This window comes from Penicillium brevicompactum, assembly GCF_028827555.1.
Source record: "Penicillium brevicompactum strain IBT 35665 chromosome Unknown utg000006l_segment0_segment0, whole genome shotgun sequence".
NCBI lineage: Eukaryota > Fungi > Ascomycota > Eurotiomycetes > Eurotiales > Aspergillaceae > Penicillium > Penicillium brevicompactum.
In genome coordinates, this window is record NW_026623209.1 from 2,131,846 (window position 1) to 2,145,882 (window position 14,037).

The following is a 14,037-nucleotide window of genomic DNA, read 5'->3' on the forward strand; positions in this document are numbered from 1 at the left end:
TTCAGCCATTCCTTAATCGGAAGCCCTAACTTGATGTCGATGCCTGTGAGCAGTCGGATTGCCAAACTGCCCATTGATGCCCAGTCTCCTTATGCATCATTGGGATTCACCGAACGACTGTGCCGTTGCACCAAGCCCAATTGTTCGGACGTATCGACCTGATCCTCCCTCGAAACGCAAAAGTCCCAATATGCCCTCGAAGACCGCGCCCCCCACCTGGGCCTCTCTCCCCGAGGCCCCGCGGCGATAGTGGACCAAGACACCAAGCCCGCTCGGCCGGTACAGCGGAGAGACCTGGTAGGAATGAAAGCCTGGTCGATTTAGTCCGCTTTTTTCAAACTCAAAACATGACAGCTCAAATCATGGCGCCTCCACCTCAACCGGAAACTCCATCCAAACCGGAACCCCAACATCAACCACCCAGTCCCCCCGATACCACAACTGCACTTCCGGTTGCTCTATCTCCTCCAGAGACAAAGATAGATATAAAACCGGAACTCAAGCCATTCCATCGCCGCCTCTTGCAATTCGCCCAGCGCCCGAAAAAGGAGACATCCACCAGGTCAAAGAAAGAAGAGCAACAGCGCCAGATTGAGGCTCTGACCAGGGAAGGGTACCTGATCCCACCAGCTCTGACAAAGGGATCGAAGACCCAAAAGGAAGCAAACCAATCCAAGGAAAGCCTGTCGCTATCTGTTTCCAGATCTCTCTCAAAGTCGAAGCGAGACGTGGAAAACATTGGACAGCCATGGCTGCAAGCCAAAGCCGATGGAAGGAACCGGCCAACCCAAGGAAGCGGTCGATTGGCCGCTCTGGACTTGGATGACTTTGGGTCTATGGTGGACGTTGCAGTATCTCTCACTCCGGACTTTGATGACTCCGTGCCACCACCATACCAGCCCACTGATAACGGACCCTCCCAATCGTCATCATCATTGATTCCGGTCCCAAGCTCTGCGGGAGATTCAAGCCCGCCAAGATCTATCAGGCCGCCTTCATCTATAGCCTCAACTAGCCGCTCATACCGGAATGTTTCCATTGATGAGCAGATCCAACGGCCATCTGTTCCCGCGGAGTCTGAAGCTCGCGACGCCTCGCAAGATGCCAGCTCTAACCCAAAGATCAATCATGCATCATCCAGTGTGAAGGATTCCACGTCAACACCCAGAGCTTCTTGTGATAGCCTGAGACGGGACCAGTCGGACTCGTCTTCCGTTCGCAACGTGACTCCATCTCAACCAACACTAAAGCTCTTCCCCGACGTTGCACCCCCTCGGAAATCAAGTATGGCTGCCTGGAGGGCTTCGGTGGTTCCTCGCAACCAGATAGTCAACAATCTCGCGGCGTCCGCCACTTCAAATGTGTCGTCGCCCAGCTCGCAATATAAGCCTCCCAGCAACAAGGTTGACTCCGAACCGCCCCGGAAATCGTCGGATGTCTTTACAGATACACCTGCCACAGCGCCTGAGCCACAATGCGCGGGTGCTGATGAGCCAAAGCCTGATCCAGTGACCCCTGCTGCTTCAGAGAAGGCGACAGAGGAGTCCAGCTCGCCAAGCCAGGTCAAGTCCCGGCGAACCTCGCTTTCCATGGGCGCCTTGAAGGCGTTCCCATTGCCTGCGCCAACTCGGCCTTTGCCTTCGTTGCCTGAAATTGAGCGTTCCCCGAGTGCACCCCCAGAAAGTGGAGCTCGATCCATTCGATCAACCCGATCAGGGCCCGGACCCTCCAACTTGCACTCTTCTTCTTCGGCAGTACCAGATACCGAAGAGACCGAGTCTGTCATTGACAGCCCTCGAACACTCGACTCGCGCCCAGCGACTGCGCTTGGCAGTATCGGAGCTGGTGGATCCCTCGCTGACGATGAGGAGAGTCTCTTCGCTCCATCAATATCTGATCATTCCAAGTCTGCCCCAGGGCTCTGCGCTCCCAGAGGACGCGCATCTAGCGTGCGTATTCCACGGATGCAGGAGCTCCCCGAGACCCCTGACCAGGACAAAGGCCAGCCCTTGGCCGACTCGCCTGTCCTGGGGCATGGCCCGAACGGCAAGCGTGCTGTGCCAGAGCTCCGCATCAACCCAAAGGTTGCTCGTGAGAATCTTCCCTTCGGACTGCCTTCGCCTCCACCTACAGGCTCCCTGCCAGCGGCTCCCCCTCCCCAACACCCTCCACCACCACCTCCTCCCGGGCGCAAGATTGCACAACGCAATGTCACAGCACCCCATCCTGGCAAGCTTTCATCAATGAAAAGCAGAGATGCTCCTACCGGGCCTGGATCTTACCGCAACTCCATGATCTCTCGTAGTGACAGCTCCCGAAGCAGTCTTCGAAACGAAAGCTTCCCCGATTCTGGCGAGAATCACCACGAGTCTCGACCCGAGTCTCCCATTGCTTCGTCGGATGACGAGGTCATTGGATCCAAAAAGGGCAAGAACCCATCACACCGCGAGCCCACCAAGCACCAACGTGTCCAAACAGTGCGCCGCGAGCATGATGCCGCAGATGCACAGCAGCCATCCAGTCGCTCGCGCCTTCGCTTCCCCCAACCAAGTCGCTCCATCCCTCACAGCCGCAGCAGCCACAGTCTCGATCAAGCTTCATCCCAGCCCAAGCACTCTCAGCAGACACACCGATCTCGAGAGTCTCATGGTCGCCAACGTGCGCCTCAGACAGATCACTACCTCGAGGATCGAGTGGCAAACCTCGAGCGCCAAAACCAGATGCTTCAAGCTGCTCTCATGGCGGCATTAAATGCCAGTGGCAAGAACCCTTTGGAGGGTCTCAATATCGACCCTAACATGACACCATCGTTCCAAAACGCTCCTTATGTCAATCAATATACATCTCGTCATTCGCGTCGTGACAGCTGGGTTAGTTCGTCTCGAAGCAGCGAGCACAGCGGATACGACGCGAACTCGTGCCAAGATGGCCGTGCCAATGTCAAGCACTTTGACCATATGATCGAGGACATTGAGACTGGGTGGATGTCGGACAAGTCCAGTCTCAGTGGAGCTCGAATCGTCCACCGACGATAAACAACGATCTTTTTTCTCTCTTCCTTTTCATATTTTTAAGTATCTGCGATGATATTGACATCATTTTCTTTGGTTTGTGGCAATCTTGTGTTTTGCCGTTCTACATATCCCGGCCTTGTCTATCTTTACATTCTCCATGATACCATTCTGTTACGTTTTTCTTGACTGTTGTCTTTTGCTTTGGTCTTTATAGCTTGTGGATGTGCATGATAGTTCAGTTTATATGATATACCCGTTGATATTTCACTATCTCAAAATTGTATGCCAATGAGGCCGCCAGGCACATAGAACGACGGCTCCGACCGCAAGCAACAGACGGGACTGTATATCTCATCTCTGTAGAAAAATATTTGCACTCTGCAGTAATTGGGCGATGCGCTACTGCTTAATGGCCACAAAAAATCCTTATGTCGCCTTAAAGCCGATGTCAACACCAAAATGTCCTCTTCTCACGCCCGCGGGCTCCTTCGCTGCTTAGCTAATCGTTTGTTTGGGAGATCGGGACCACCTGAAGCTGTTCAACTGAACCGCAAGGGCTGCAATTGTTCCTAAGAATAAGTGCGCGTACAGCAATCCTGGAACTGCAGGGCTCATAGTGCACCGAAGTCATCTAGGCCCCTAATCGGAACCTCCACTTCTCACATACCGCTCTTCACATTCCCCGCGGAACCCAACATGGCGAACCCAACACAAGTAAGCTATCCTTTTAGCTTCAGCAAAGCTAGACTAACACCTTCAAGCGTACCCAGCAAGTGCCTCAGCATGTCACCGCGCTGCTATCCCACCTCACCTCCCGACCAGGCGTGCAGTCCACCCTGATCCTCTCTCGCAAGGATGGCTCCATCATTCAAAGCACAGGACAATTAGCACAAACCGAAGAAAATGGAACTTCTCGCACCGCACAAACTACCCCGACGGACTCGAATTCCCTCCCACCAGCCTCCGACTCAACCCCTGCCTCGCCCGCTCTCTCACCACCCTACCAACCCTCTCAAGCCGAGACACTCGCTGCCCACATCTTTGCATTTGTCTCCAGTGCTTCGGCACTGGGAATATCTTTATCGCGACCTACACCTTCCGTGCCACGAACAAACGGAAGCCACTGGGAAGAAAGCTACGAAAATGGGAATGAGGGCGCCACACGTGAAGAGCGGGACGACAGCCTTGATCGGGATGAGGATGGTGAAGTGAAACTGCTTCGCATGCGAACGAAGAAACATGAGATTGTCGTTGTCCCGGATCGAAAGTACCTGCTTTGTGTGGTGCACGATGCCTCCCCTGGAGGAGGGCCCGGGGCAGCGGGGTCACGCCGCTGATGGATCGATGAATGGTTACTTCTGTGTGAATATGATTACTGGCTAGTGAGCTGGGTGTTTGATTTTGGTTTGATGTTTCTTTTTGAACGGGGTTTCGTTGGCTCTGGATTTCATACATATACCCGATGGAAGCTGAACATTCGCATTTGAGTCTTGTTGCGACTACTTTGTAGAGGTGTGAAGTGGCATTATCTTAGTCCAGGCTTATTTTTTTTTATCTACAAAGGAGGGTTGAGCTCTAGTAAGGCCCAGAGGACATTGCAGGCCGCATGGAGAGAAGCTGCAACGTAGTCTAAAGATAGCAAGTATAGCAGGATACTTGGACTCTTACGGGTCTGCGAGTCTTTCCCCCGCAGATCACAAGAAAATTCGACTGGTCATTTAACCTAAAGAGTGATACGAGGAGATAATGGCATCAAAACACAGCCGGAAACCGAGGCCAATCCGTTACTAACAGCTCCACCATTTAGTTCTGTACCCCTCTCAGCGGGGGAAGTCCGACCCCAGTCTCGTGTACTTCGTACACCCCGAGGCCATTTCAACACCAGAGCTCCTATCTATTCATACCACCAAAGCCAATCAAATAACATTCGTCATGGCTACCTTCGATGTGACCGCAGCCCGCTCTCGCTTCCCTGCGTTGCAGCAGAAGCAAGTATTCATGGACAACGCTGGTTAGTAGAATACGAAATGGACCTCCACTCCACCATCCGATAGCTTCGAAAGGATGCTGACAAGCTCGAGCCAGGCGGCAACCAAGTCCTGGATACTGTAGCCGACTCGTGAGTCCACGGCGCCAAATATGAAGTCTATATTGGTAGACTGTCATTTGCTGAAACGACCGTAGTATTCGTTCTTACTTGCTCAATACGAACGTTCAGCTTGGCGCTTCATATCAGGTGTCCAAAGCTTCAACCGACGCATACGCAAACGCATACAAAGTGGCCGCTGGATTCATCCACGCCACGCCCGAAGAGGTATGACCTCGTACCTTATGTTGCATGGCATCATCCTTAAAGCCAGACGGGATGCTGGGCACAAGCTAACACATTCTTGACACAGATCAGCATCGGTGTATCAACCACGCAGTTATTGCATAATCTTTCCACGGCCCTCATATTTCAGCCCGGCGATGAGCTAGTCCTCTCCAAGCTTAACCATGAGGCTAATACCGCCCCGTGGGTCCAGGTAGCAGAGCGATTGGGCTTGACTATCAAATGGTGAACTGCTGCCGACCCAAAGAATCCCGTCTGTGATCCAACCGAGTTGAAGTCATTGCTGTCCAACAAGACCCGACTTGTGGCATGCCCTCATGCTTCCAACATCACCGGGACGATCAGTCCTATTCGCGAAATTGCAGATGTCGTTCACGGCTACCCTCGCGTGAGTAAAGAGTCCACTTCTGCTTACTCCGTAGCGTCTTGATTAATGTGGATCGTCCGTTAGGCACTTCTCTGTGTGGATGGAGTGGCCCTTGCACCTCACCGTCAGGTTGACGTGAAGGCGTTGGACGTGGATTTCTACGTCACTGACCCCCCTCCCTCCCTCTCTAAAAGAATATCTCTTAAAAAAAAGAAAGAAAAAAACAATGACTGAGACCGGATTCTACCGAATAGGCCTTCTCGTGGTACAAAGTGTACGGGTCCCATCTGGCGCAACTCTACGCGTCGTCACGCGTACACGAGCAGATCCAGTCGCTGGGACATTTCTTTAAACCCACGCATACACTGGATCTGAAGCTCAACCTGGCGTCGGCCAATTATGAACTCACGCAGAGCATTCCCCAGGTTGTGGAGTACTTTGGCTCCGACCCTGAGTCAACGTGGATCCACATGGCCGAGCATGAGGAGCGGCTACAGAAGACGATACTTGATTTCCTGGCATCGGATAGCCGGGTGACCGTTATCGGTGAGCGGTCGGCATGTAAGGAGGTTCGCGTGCCGGTGATCAGTTTCATCGTGCAGGGAGTTGGCAGCCAGCGACTTGTGGAGGAAGTTGAGAGTCGATCGGCGTTTGGGTTCCGTAGTGGTCATATGTACAGCCACCGGCTGTTGACCGACGTGTGGGTTCACCGATGTGGAGGACGGGGTGGTGCGGATCAGCTTCCTGCACTATAACACCGGTGAGTGGCCTTTTTGCGATTCTTTCCGGCTATTTCGATTGGGCTCGATTTGCTAACCCCGGAGTAGAGGCCGAGGTACGTGGACTGATAGAGGTGTTGAAAGAGGCGCTTGCATCATTGTGCGAGTAGAGTACATTATGGGGTTACATACTGTAGTTGTGTTAACTATAAGGAGTACTACGGAGTATTATGCGTTCAACCCGTAGGCGAAGAGTTTTCATGTACTCTGCTTAGCAGTAAACAACTACTTTCAAATTCCCAGAATTCATTCCTAACAAGTCTAAACAGAAACTTGACTCTCAAACCTTCGAAGTATCAGGAATGCCATGTATGAAAAATCTTCACCTGAGGCCTAAGTCTCAGCCTAAAGGTCATGTGCCCGAGGGTTCCCCAGGCTGCAGGCAACCCCAACCAGAAAAGAAAGGAGCCCCAGAACCAATCAGAAGAAAGATAATAGTGGAAATAAGAGACAGACTAAGGATAATCGGCATTACATAGGCACAATAGGCTCAATGCGCGGAATAGTGGAGCAGGATCTAACACCGTCTACCAGGGCTGGGATTGGCCCAGGGCCCGGAACAGCGTGGCAAGCTGACTTTTCTCTGAGTCAAGGGTTATATCATAATTATAAACCATACAGAATGTACGGAGTATGTAGGAATATGATAGAATATGAAATATCATATAGAAGAGGGAATAGATATTCTGAATATGCTAATAAGCTAATATTCTAACATCCTAAACAGGTAGTACCTAAAGGGTGTCACTGCATGGTCGGGTCATTAGTGCCCTGCCTGACATGTTGGGTATGCGATATATGAACAAATGATATATGATATATGATAGAGATAGAAAATACATAAAGAGAGAGAATAATGTCAGTATATAATTATCTCACAAATCTACAGTATGATAACTATTGTATAGAAGAAGCAGAAGTATAAGCCCGTGAGTCACCGTCGTACCACTCCTATCTCGGACTTCCTCGCCGCATCCGGGTTTTCCCCCCTCTCCCTTTTCCCTTTCTTCTTCATCAAGAGAGAACGAGAGTCATAGCCTCCTATCTCCTGATTTATAGTCATAGTTCAGTGATTAACAGAAACAGATTAGATCGAGTATTTCACTATATTCTTTCTATTTCTGGACTGCGCCTCCCCCCGCCACCTTGTTCTCGCCACAGTGTGACTTTTGCTTCAGTCCTATTTTTTGCCTCTCTTAGTCACTGTCGGTCCCTGAAGAGTCATAGGTATGAAAAGCTTCTTCTATCTGTCATTTCCCTTGTCAAGTTCGCCCCCCCACTGACCTCCTCTCTCCTCTCTCTCTCCAGTCACCCAACCCTTTCCTGCCTAGTCCCTCTCTCGTCTTAGTCTCAACGACTGCCTTGTCCAAGCAGCCACCAGTCTGGTTCTGCCTGTTCCATGGCCCGTTGAGTGCCTCACTGTCTCCCCCCATTATACGCTTTTGTTCAAAATGTACCTTATTGTTTCTTCCGACCCGATCGCCCGTGTTGCTGTTACCGACCTCCGCATCGTCACCGTCTCCGGCTACTAAACGCTCTCCAAAAAAGAGTCATATTTGCCACGTGCCCCTGCTTTGGTTCTTATATCAGAAGCACTTGGTTTGATCGGATCGTGAATACGTTTCTTCTTGTCTTTATATTCTTTTTGTCTCCTCTTGTTCCCGCTATTACCGGCGGCTCCGCTTGTCCTTTTTTTTCTCCTTCTTAATCAGGTATCAACCTGGCGATTTTCTAAAAAGGTCCGCCGTCGCCTACGTCGCAAAAGACGGCTCTTGTCTCCTCGGCTCTCGTTCCCGGTTCCCTCCTAACGGTATCTTGACACACTTTAACGCCCGAAATCGGACTATCTCGCTCTATCCGGCCCGCTCGATCCATCTGAACATCTTCAGTCCATATGAACTCCACAGCACCTTCGGATACGTCTGGGATGGACGTCCTGGGGATGAACATTTCAAACCCAGGTTCTCACTTGACCGCGTCTCACCACGCACACCCTTACGCTTCTTCGATCTCCTCCTCCGCCTCATCCTCTTCCTCTTCCGTCTTCTCTCTCGATTGCGTCTCCTCCAGTTCGATCTCTTCGACATCGACCAACCCGGTTGACGTGATTTGGGAGAATGAGGGACAAGGAAGAAATACCGGAGCTCTTCCCCGGGCTATGCCCAAGGGTCTGGCTCCCAAGGCGGACGGTGTAGTGCCATCCGAGCTGCGCACGCATCCTCGGCGCACTAACAGTTATGCTTCTAGCGCCCCAAGTGCGCGCCCTCCACCCTGTCTGCTTCGGCAGTCAGAACGGAAGGTGAACTTCGTCGATAACCTCGTCGGTAAGTCTTACACAAGACACTCAGATATGTCTTATGGACACCCCGCTAAACGTGCACGAAGACACCGCATCACAGATCGTGGAGACCATTTGGCCCCTCTCCGCAGCGGCATCCCGCAGTGATGCCGCGACCGGATCTAAAGGGGTTCTTCCCCTCCGCACTTTTATCCAAGAAACACTTCGCCGGTCGCGTACCAGCTATAGTACCTTGCAAGTGGCTTTGTTTTATTTGATTAAAATCAAACCCCACGTTCCCACGCATGACTTCACTAAGGAGCAGCCCCGGGATCAGTCGCTCTTGCGGGCGATGCAGTGTGGGCGCCGCATGTTCCTGGCGGCACTAATCCTAGCATCTAAGTATCTGCAGGACCGCAACTATTCTGCTCGGGCATGGAGCAAGATTTCTGGCCTCAACACGCTTGAGATCAACCAGAACGAACTCATGTTCTTGAAGGCTGTCGGATGGCGCTTGCACATTGACGAAGCGACTTTCCAACGCTGGACAGATCTGGTCTTGAAGCTGACCCCCGGTGCCGGTGGTGCGGCTGCTGAAGGTCAGTGCTGGCAGACCGTCCTTCCCAGACTCACTCCTGAACTGGACTTGGTAGAGTCCGAGCCCAGAACCCCGGTCTCGGCAATGGGCGGAATGGAGCTTGGTCTGTCGGAGTCTCCATCACCCCGGAGCATGCCAAGCAATGAGTCGATTCGTTTGCGGGAACAGCCTCCCACTTGTGGTCGGGGTCTGCCCCGAACCATGGAGCCGACCCCGCGCATGGATTACTCCAGCCTGGCTATGCCGGGTATGCCGCGCCCAACGATGCTTCCTACGCCTCAGATGACCCCTCAGTCCCAGATGGCGTCTACTCCTGCTGCGAGTATGGCTGCCTACACCCGCCGTCCTTCCATCTGCTCGGCTATGTCCCAGGCGCAGAACGTGTGCATGGCGCGATCAACTCTCGATCAGCGCCCGCCTATGTCATTCTGCCCCCGGACACAGTCTTTCGATGGTTACCCGTCTGCGGTCCGTCGATCATCTTTGGCTCGGTCGACCTCATCAGCGTCATCGCCCGACTCCATGGTATCGGATGTTTCTACTTTGTCGTCTCGCTCCTCGCGGTCGTCATCCGTCTCATCCAACGCTTCAGGAAGCTGTGGCTCAGCTCCTGCTCGCTTGGCCGTCAAGGCTACCCTGCGATGCACCAGCAACTCTCTCAAGGAGTCCCGGAAGACTCTGGCCATCGCCTCTCCTATTGACGAGAGTTCCCTGGTCGGCGTCTACAGTTCTCCCGAGTACCCAAGCTCCATGACCTCTTCCGTCCCAGACCTTTCCAACTTCTCCCTGGATTCCAGCCTGAGCGAAGCTGCCCAGAGTCTCTGCGAGCTATCCGGCGCGACGCCCGAGCGGCGCCAGTGCCGCAAGCGTGGCCGCACAGGATCTGACGATCTTCTGCTCCAAAACCATGTGCGTCAGCTGATCAACCTCGCCCCCAGCGAGTCCTCAGTGTTGCCTGATGGACAGTTCCCGCACTCGTTCATGACTCACACAAACCCCCACGCGCCCGCGCGGAACGGCCCAGTCTCCGGACCAGCCGGGATGAAGCGCGCCTGCTGTGGCAGTGAAGCGCGCAAGGTCGCTCTCAACCCTAGCCTCCGTGTCGCGGAGTACTTGAATTGATTTGCGATTTGCGAATATGCGAATATTTTAGCGGATCTTATTATATTTCTTTTGTATGACAAAAAGAAAAAGTCCGTCGTTTACTCTTGTTTTTTATGGCCAGCGACCCCGACCCTGAAATGTTTGTACATACCCCCTCTATTCCCTCGGGCACTGGGTCGTTGTTGGGCGTTTGATTCCCTCGAGTGTACGATGTGATGACTGGCGCGTCTTCTGGCATCGTGCATCGTTTCTCTCACTTTTACCTCTTTTTTTTCTTTATCTCGGAGTGTGGGTTGGCATGGGGATTGGTCTTTTGTTTACTCTGATTATACCTGTGCCATTTCTTTTGGTCACCAGAGGATAAAGGTTAATCCAATACTTTACAGAAAACTCTTGTTTCTGAAGTAGAGAACCGTGAGCTGTATGGATGAAGCCAAGTAATTGCCTGCTCGGATTATCAAGAGAAGCAATACTATGTACGGAGTACTCCGAGGTACGTGGATTGTATTATGTGTTACGCATAATTTGTCAGGTAGCTGTACAGGTGCAAACCTCAAAGCCCAACCACCATTTCTGCGATATCTTCGGATTTCCTCTTTGTTTTGTCACTGCCGCAGATAATTCCTGCCGAGCAAGGACTTGAGCCCCTCGAGAATACTTCAAAGTCCCTATACCAGCACCCCCTATATCAGCAATGATAAATCAATCACCCGACGATCCTTTTACGCAGGAAATCCAGCGACTTAGGGCTGATTACGAGGAGAAAAAAGGGCGGTCTAACTTGGGTTCTGCTGGAGGCCGACGGCTAATCGACCTCAGCTTGGGATTGATTGACGGCGAGTCCTGCTACACTTATTGGTACGAGCATCAATGTATCCGACTAGCTGATATCACCGGTACTATCTCTGGTGATATTCTTCGCCTACAACAAAATCTGCCCGACTCAGTCGACAACGGCGATCATGAAATTATCGGTGACCAAGTACGCCCCCTCGTGAATGTACCACCGCTTCCAGAGCTAGATGATGACTCCGAGGAACTTGATACAATCCTTGCCATGCTCCCAATTGTTGAATTCGATCCCAGCAAACATTTTATTAAAAAAGGCAAATATAAGAGTGAAATCAGCAATCTGCTCGAATGCCAAGGTGGATCTTGTCCGGGCGTCCCAAAATCATCCCACATCATTCAATTACTAGGAAAGTCACCCGAAGGGAATCTGGTTTTCGAAAAATTCAAATCTCGATTCGTCCTAGGGTACATTTATACCCTGGATATATACAAAGACTGGCTTTTGCAGATAATCTCCGGAATGAAGACTCTTCATTCCCTTGGGATTATTCATCGTGACCTTCGCATCGACAATATTATCTTTTCCTCTGACACATCCCGTGTGCTTATCTGTGATCTCGAGGGTCGTTGGGGAAATCGTCTGGCTCCTGAGGTTTCTCGCGAGCCGGTGTTGGACGCTGGCTGGACTACGAAATCAGATATCTATGACCTCGGATATCTTATAAAAGGCATGATATACGGGAACGTACCGGTAACGATGGCGGTGGAATGGCCTGTTCCCAATCCTCTTGCTGCTGTTGTGGAAGCCTGTACGCGCAATAAGCCTGAAGAGCGACCCTGTTTGGATGATCTATACGCTATGCTTGAGAAGATCGAGATTACTACTTGAAAATTTATGGATGTCCACATGTTGACCATTTGGGCAGATGATTTCGTGCATGATAGCAAATAAGCGGATTTACTCCAGTGCTTGTTTACAAACATGATAATCTTCTCTTTGTTATGAAAGGGTTGTTACTTTAAACTCCTACGTCGGAAAGGTTCAGTAACTTCAGTTTATATGGAGAATGGTTCAACGGACCAGAAAACATAAGAGGGCTACTCAGTGAGTAGGTACAAAGCGACAAGAAGTGTGCACCAAAGCGGAAAGGGAAATTCAAGAAGTAGCAGAGGAAATCCGATATCCCGTACAAGTACATAGGTCTGACATGAATTTGTACATGTGTCAGTCCTTGCCCAATCACGCAAGGCCGAGGGTGACGTGCGAGGCAGCAAATCATATGATACAAGTCCTATACATTAAATCTCGCTTCCAGTATTCCGTACAGAATATGAACAAGATGCATTCTCCGATCCCGAGGACGTACGACTCACACCGTTTTGGAGATCAAGTGACCTGATCAGATAAGATCGCCATCAGCTGATCGTCCCTGCTTTGTCTCCGCACTCCCACTTTTGTTCTCTGCTTCCAAGCTCCCCCCTCATACTTTCGATACTACTGATCCTGGAAATACTGCATTATATGGTCACTACAGAGTCATGATGGTCCAACTCTCGACCTCCGTTTTTACTCTTCTAGCCCTTCTTTCACCCCTCACGTCTAGCTTCGTGATCCCGCTTCCGGAGAACCTCCAAGCCTTCCTCGGACTCGAGAACGCAAGACTCGAGAACACAAGCCCAACTCCCGACTCATATTCACTCCACGATGAAGGCTTCAACCGCCCCTCATGGTTCACATCTACCCTAATGGCCCGTCGCCTGCTAGCACTAGCTCCCTCCGGCGTCATCTCAACCACATTCCCAGACTCCATCCCTCCCTCCGCCCACGCCCCTTCGGACGTAGCCGGTCTATCCATCGGATTACGGGAGTACATCGCCGACTGCGACGGCTCACTGCCGAAAGACCTATCGCACGACGATAACGGGGACCCCACAATCCTAGGTCTCCGCATCGGAACCACATTCAAGAACATCGCTTCCGGATCCAACCTCAGTCTGCAACTAGATTGGTGGGATCATCTCGACGAAGCCGGTCCCGTTTACCCCGGACTTCCTCTCAGCCCTGCTGCCCTGCCGCGCGTGACGCTGTTTGGATACTTGGATAACTTGCCTTCCCCGCTCCCGGATGACGCAGCTGCGGCGCTCGAGGAGTGTTTCCTGGGACCCCATCCTGATGCGAAGGTTTGGTTGCCTGGTGCTTCGTACTCGCCGCATGCTAGTTTCTGGGCGCGACTGGTGGTTACCCATGCGTATTGGATTGGTGGATTTGGGGATGTGCAGCAGATTGGCTGGATCAACCTTACTGAATGGCAAGGGATTAGACCTTATGGTAGCATTGAGGGTGTTGGTGATGGTCGAGGTTGGCAGGATGTTCGTTTGCCGGGGGAGAAGCAGTAAACCGGTGGGGGGTGTTTAAGCTGAGGGGAGGAGATAAGTGCAGCTTGATATGCAGACATGAAACGAATCAGACGAACGTCTTTGGACTCTTTGACCTCTTTGACCTCTTTAGTCTTATTGGCTGCATATCTCGAAACCTCATTCGCCGCCCCTATCGCCTACAGCTTATCACCTGGGCATTCTTATCATTGCAGATGCAATGGTACGGAATGCTCCGTGATGGGGTTAACAGGATTTGTTTTGCATAAGAGTGCGGAGAAATATGCTGCATTACCCTGTATCCTTGTGTTTCTGACTTCTCCATTGCTTTGGCGGGGATATTGAATTGTGTCACTCTAAACTCTAAGGTTTATAAGAGGGTGACTATCTAAACGTC

The 14,037-nt window shown here is 51.6% G+C and overlaps 6 protein-coding genes across 6 annotated transcripts; all 6 read left to right on the forward strand.

The window, feature by feature from the left end:
• Positions 1–347: 347 nt before the first annotated feature.
• Positions 348–3,035, forward strand: N7506_009014 (uncharacterized protein; the record flags this gene model as incomplete). The annotated part of the gene is made up of 1 exon (XM_056958307.1): positions 348–3,035. The coding sequence occupies one exon, from the start codon at positions 348–350 to the stop codon at positions 3,033–3,035; it is 2,688 nt and encodes an 895-aa protein (XP_056807697.1).
• A 675-nt stretch (positions 3,036–3,710) lies between these two features.
• On the forward strand, positions 3,711–4,351 carry N7506_009015 (uncharacterized protein; the record flags this gene model as incomplete). The annotated part of the gene is made up of 2 exons (XM_056958308.1): positions 3,711–3,728; positions 3,776–4,351. 2 exons carry the CDS (start codon positions 3,711–3,713, stop codon positions 4,349–4,351), a joined length of 594 nt encoding a protein of 197 aa, XP_056807698.1.
• A 595-nt stretch (positions 4,352–4,946) lies between these two features.
• Positions 4,947–6,468, forward strand: N7506_009016 (putative aminotransferase; the record flags this gene model as incomplete). Its single annotated transcript, XM_056958309.1, has 7 exons — positions 4,947–5,025; positions 5,100–5,133; positions 5,199–5,328; positions 5,414–5,539; positions 5,594–5,734; positions 5,798–5,875; positions 5,968–6,468. 7 exons carry the CDS (start codon positions 4,947–4,949, stop codon positions 6,466–6,468), a joined length of 1,089 nt encoding a protein of 362 aa, XP_056807699.1.
• Positions 6,469–8,386: 1,918 nt separating this feature from the next.
• N7506_009017 (putative G1/S-specific cyclin Pcl5) lies at positions 8,387–10,490 on the forward strand (the record flags this gene model as incomplete). Its single annotated transcript, XM_056958310.1, has 2 exons — positions 8,387–8,816; positions 8,878–10,490. The coding sequence occupies 2 exons, from the start codon at positions 8,387–8,389 to the stop codon at positions 10,488–10,490; spliced, it is 2,043 nt and encodes a 680-aa protein (XP_056807700.1).
• Positions 10,491–11,166: 676 nt separating this feature from the next.
• N7506_009018 (uncharacterized protein) lies at positions 11,167–12,153 on the forward strand (the record flags this gene model as incomplete). The annotated part of the gene is made up of 1 exon (XM_056958311.1): positions 11,167–12,153. The coding sequence occupies one exon, from the start codon at positions 11,167–11,169 to the stop codon at positions 12,151–12,153; it is 987 nt and encodes a 328-aa protein (XP_056807701.1).
• Positions 12,154–12,803: 650 nt separating this feature from the next.
• On the forward strand, positions 12,804–13,661 carry N7506_009019 (uncharacterized protein; the record flags this gene model as incomplete). The annotated part of the gene is made up of 1 exon (XM_056958312.1): positions 12,804–13,661. The coding sequence occupies one exon, from the start codon at positions 12,804–12,806 to the stop codon at positions 13,659–13,661; it is 858 nt and encodes a 285-aa protein (XP_056807702.1).
• Between the last annotated feature and the right edge of the window lie 376 nt (positions 13,662–14,037).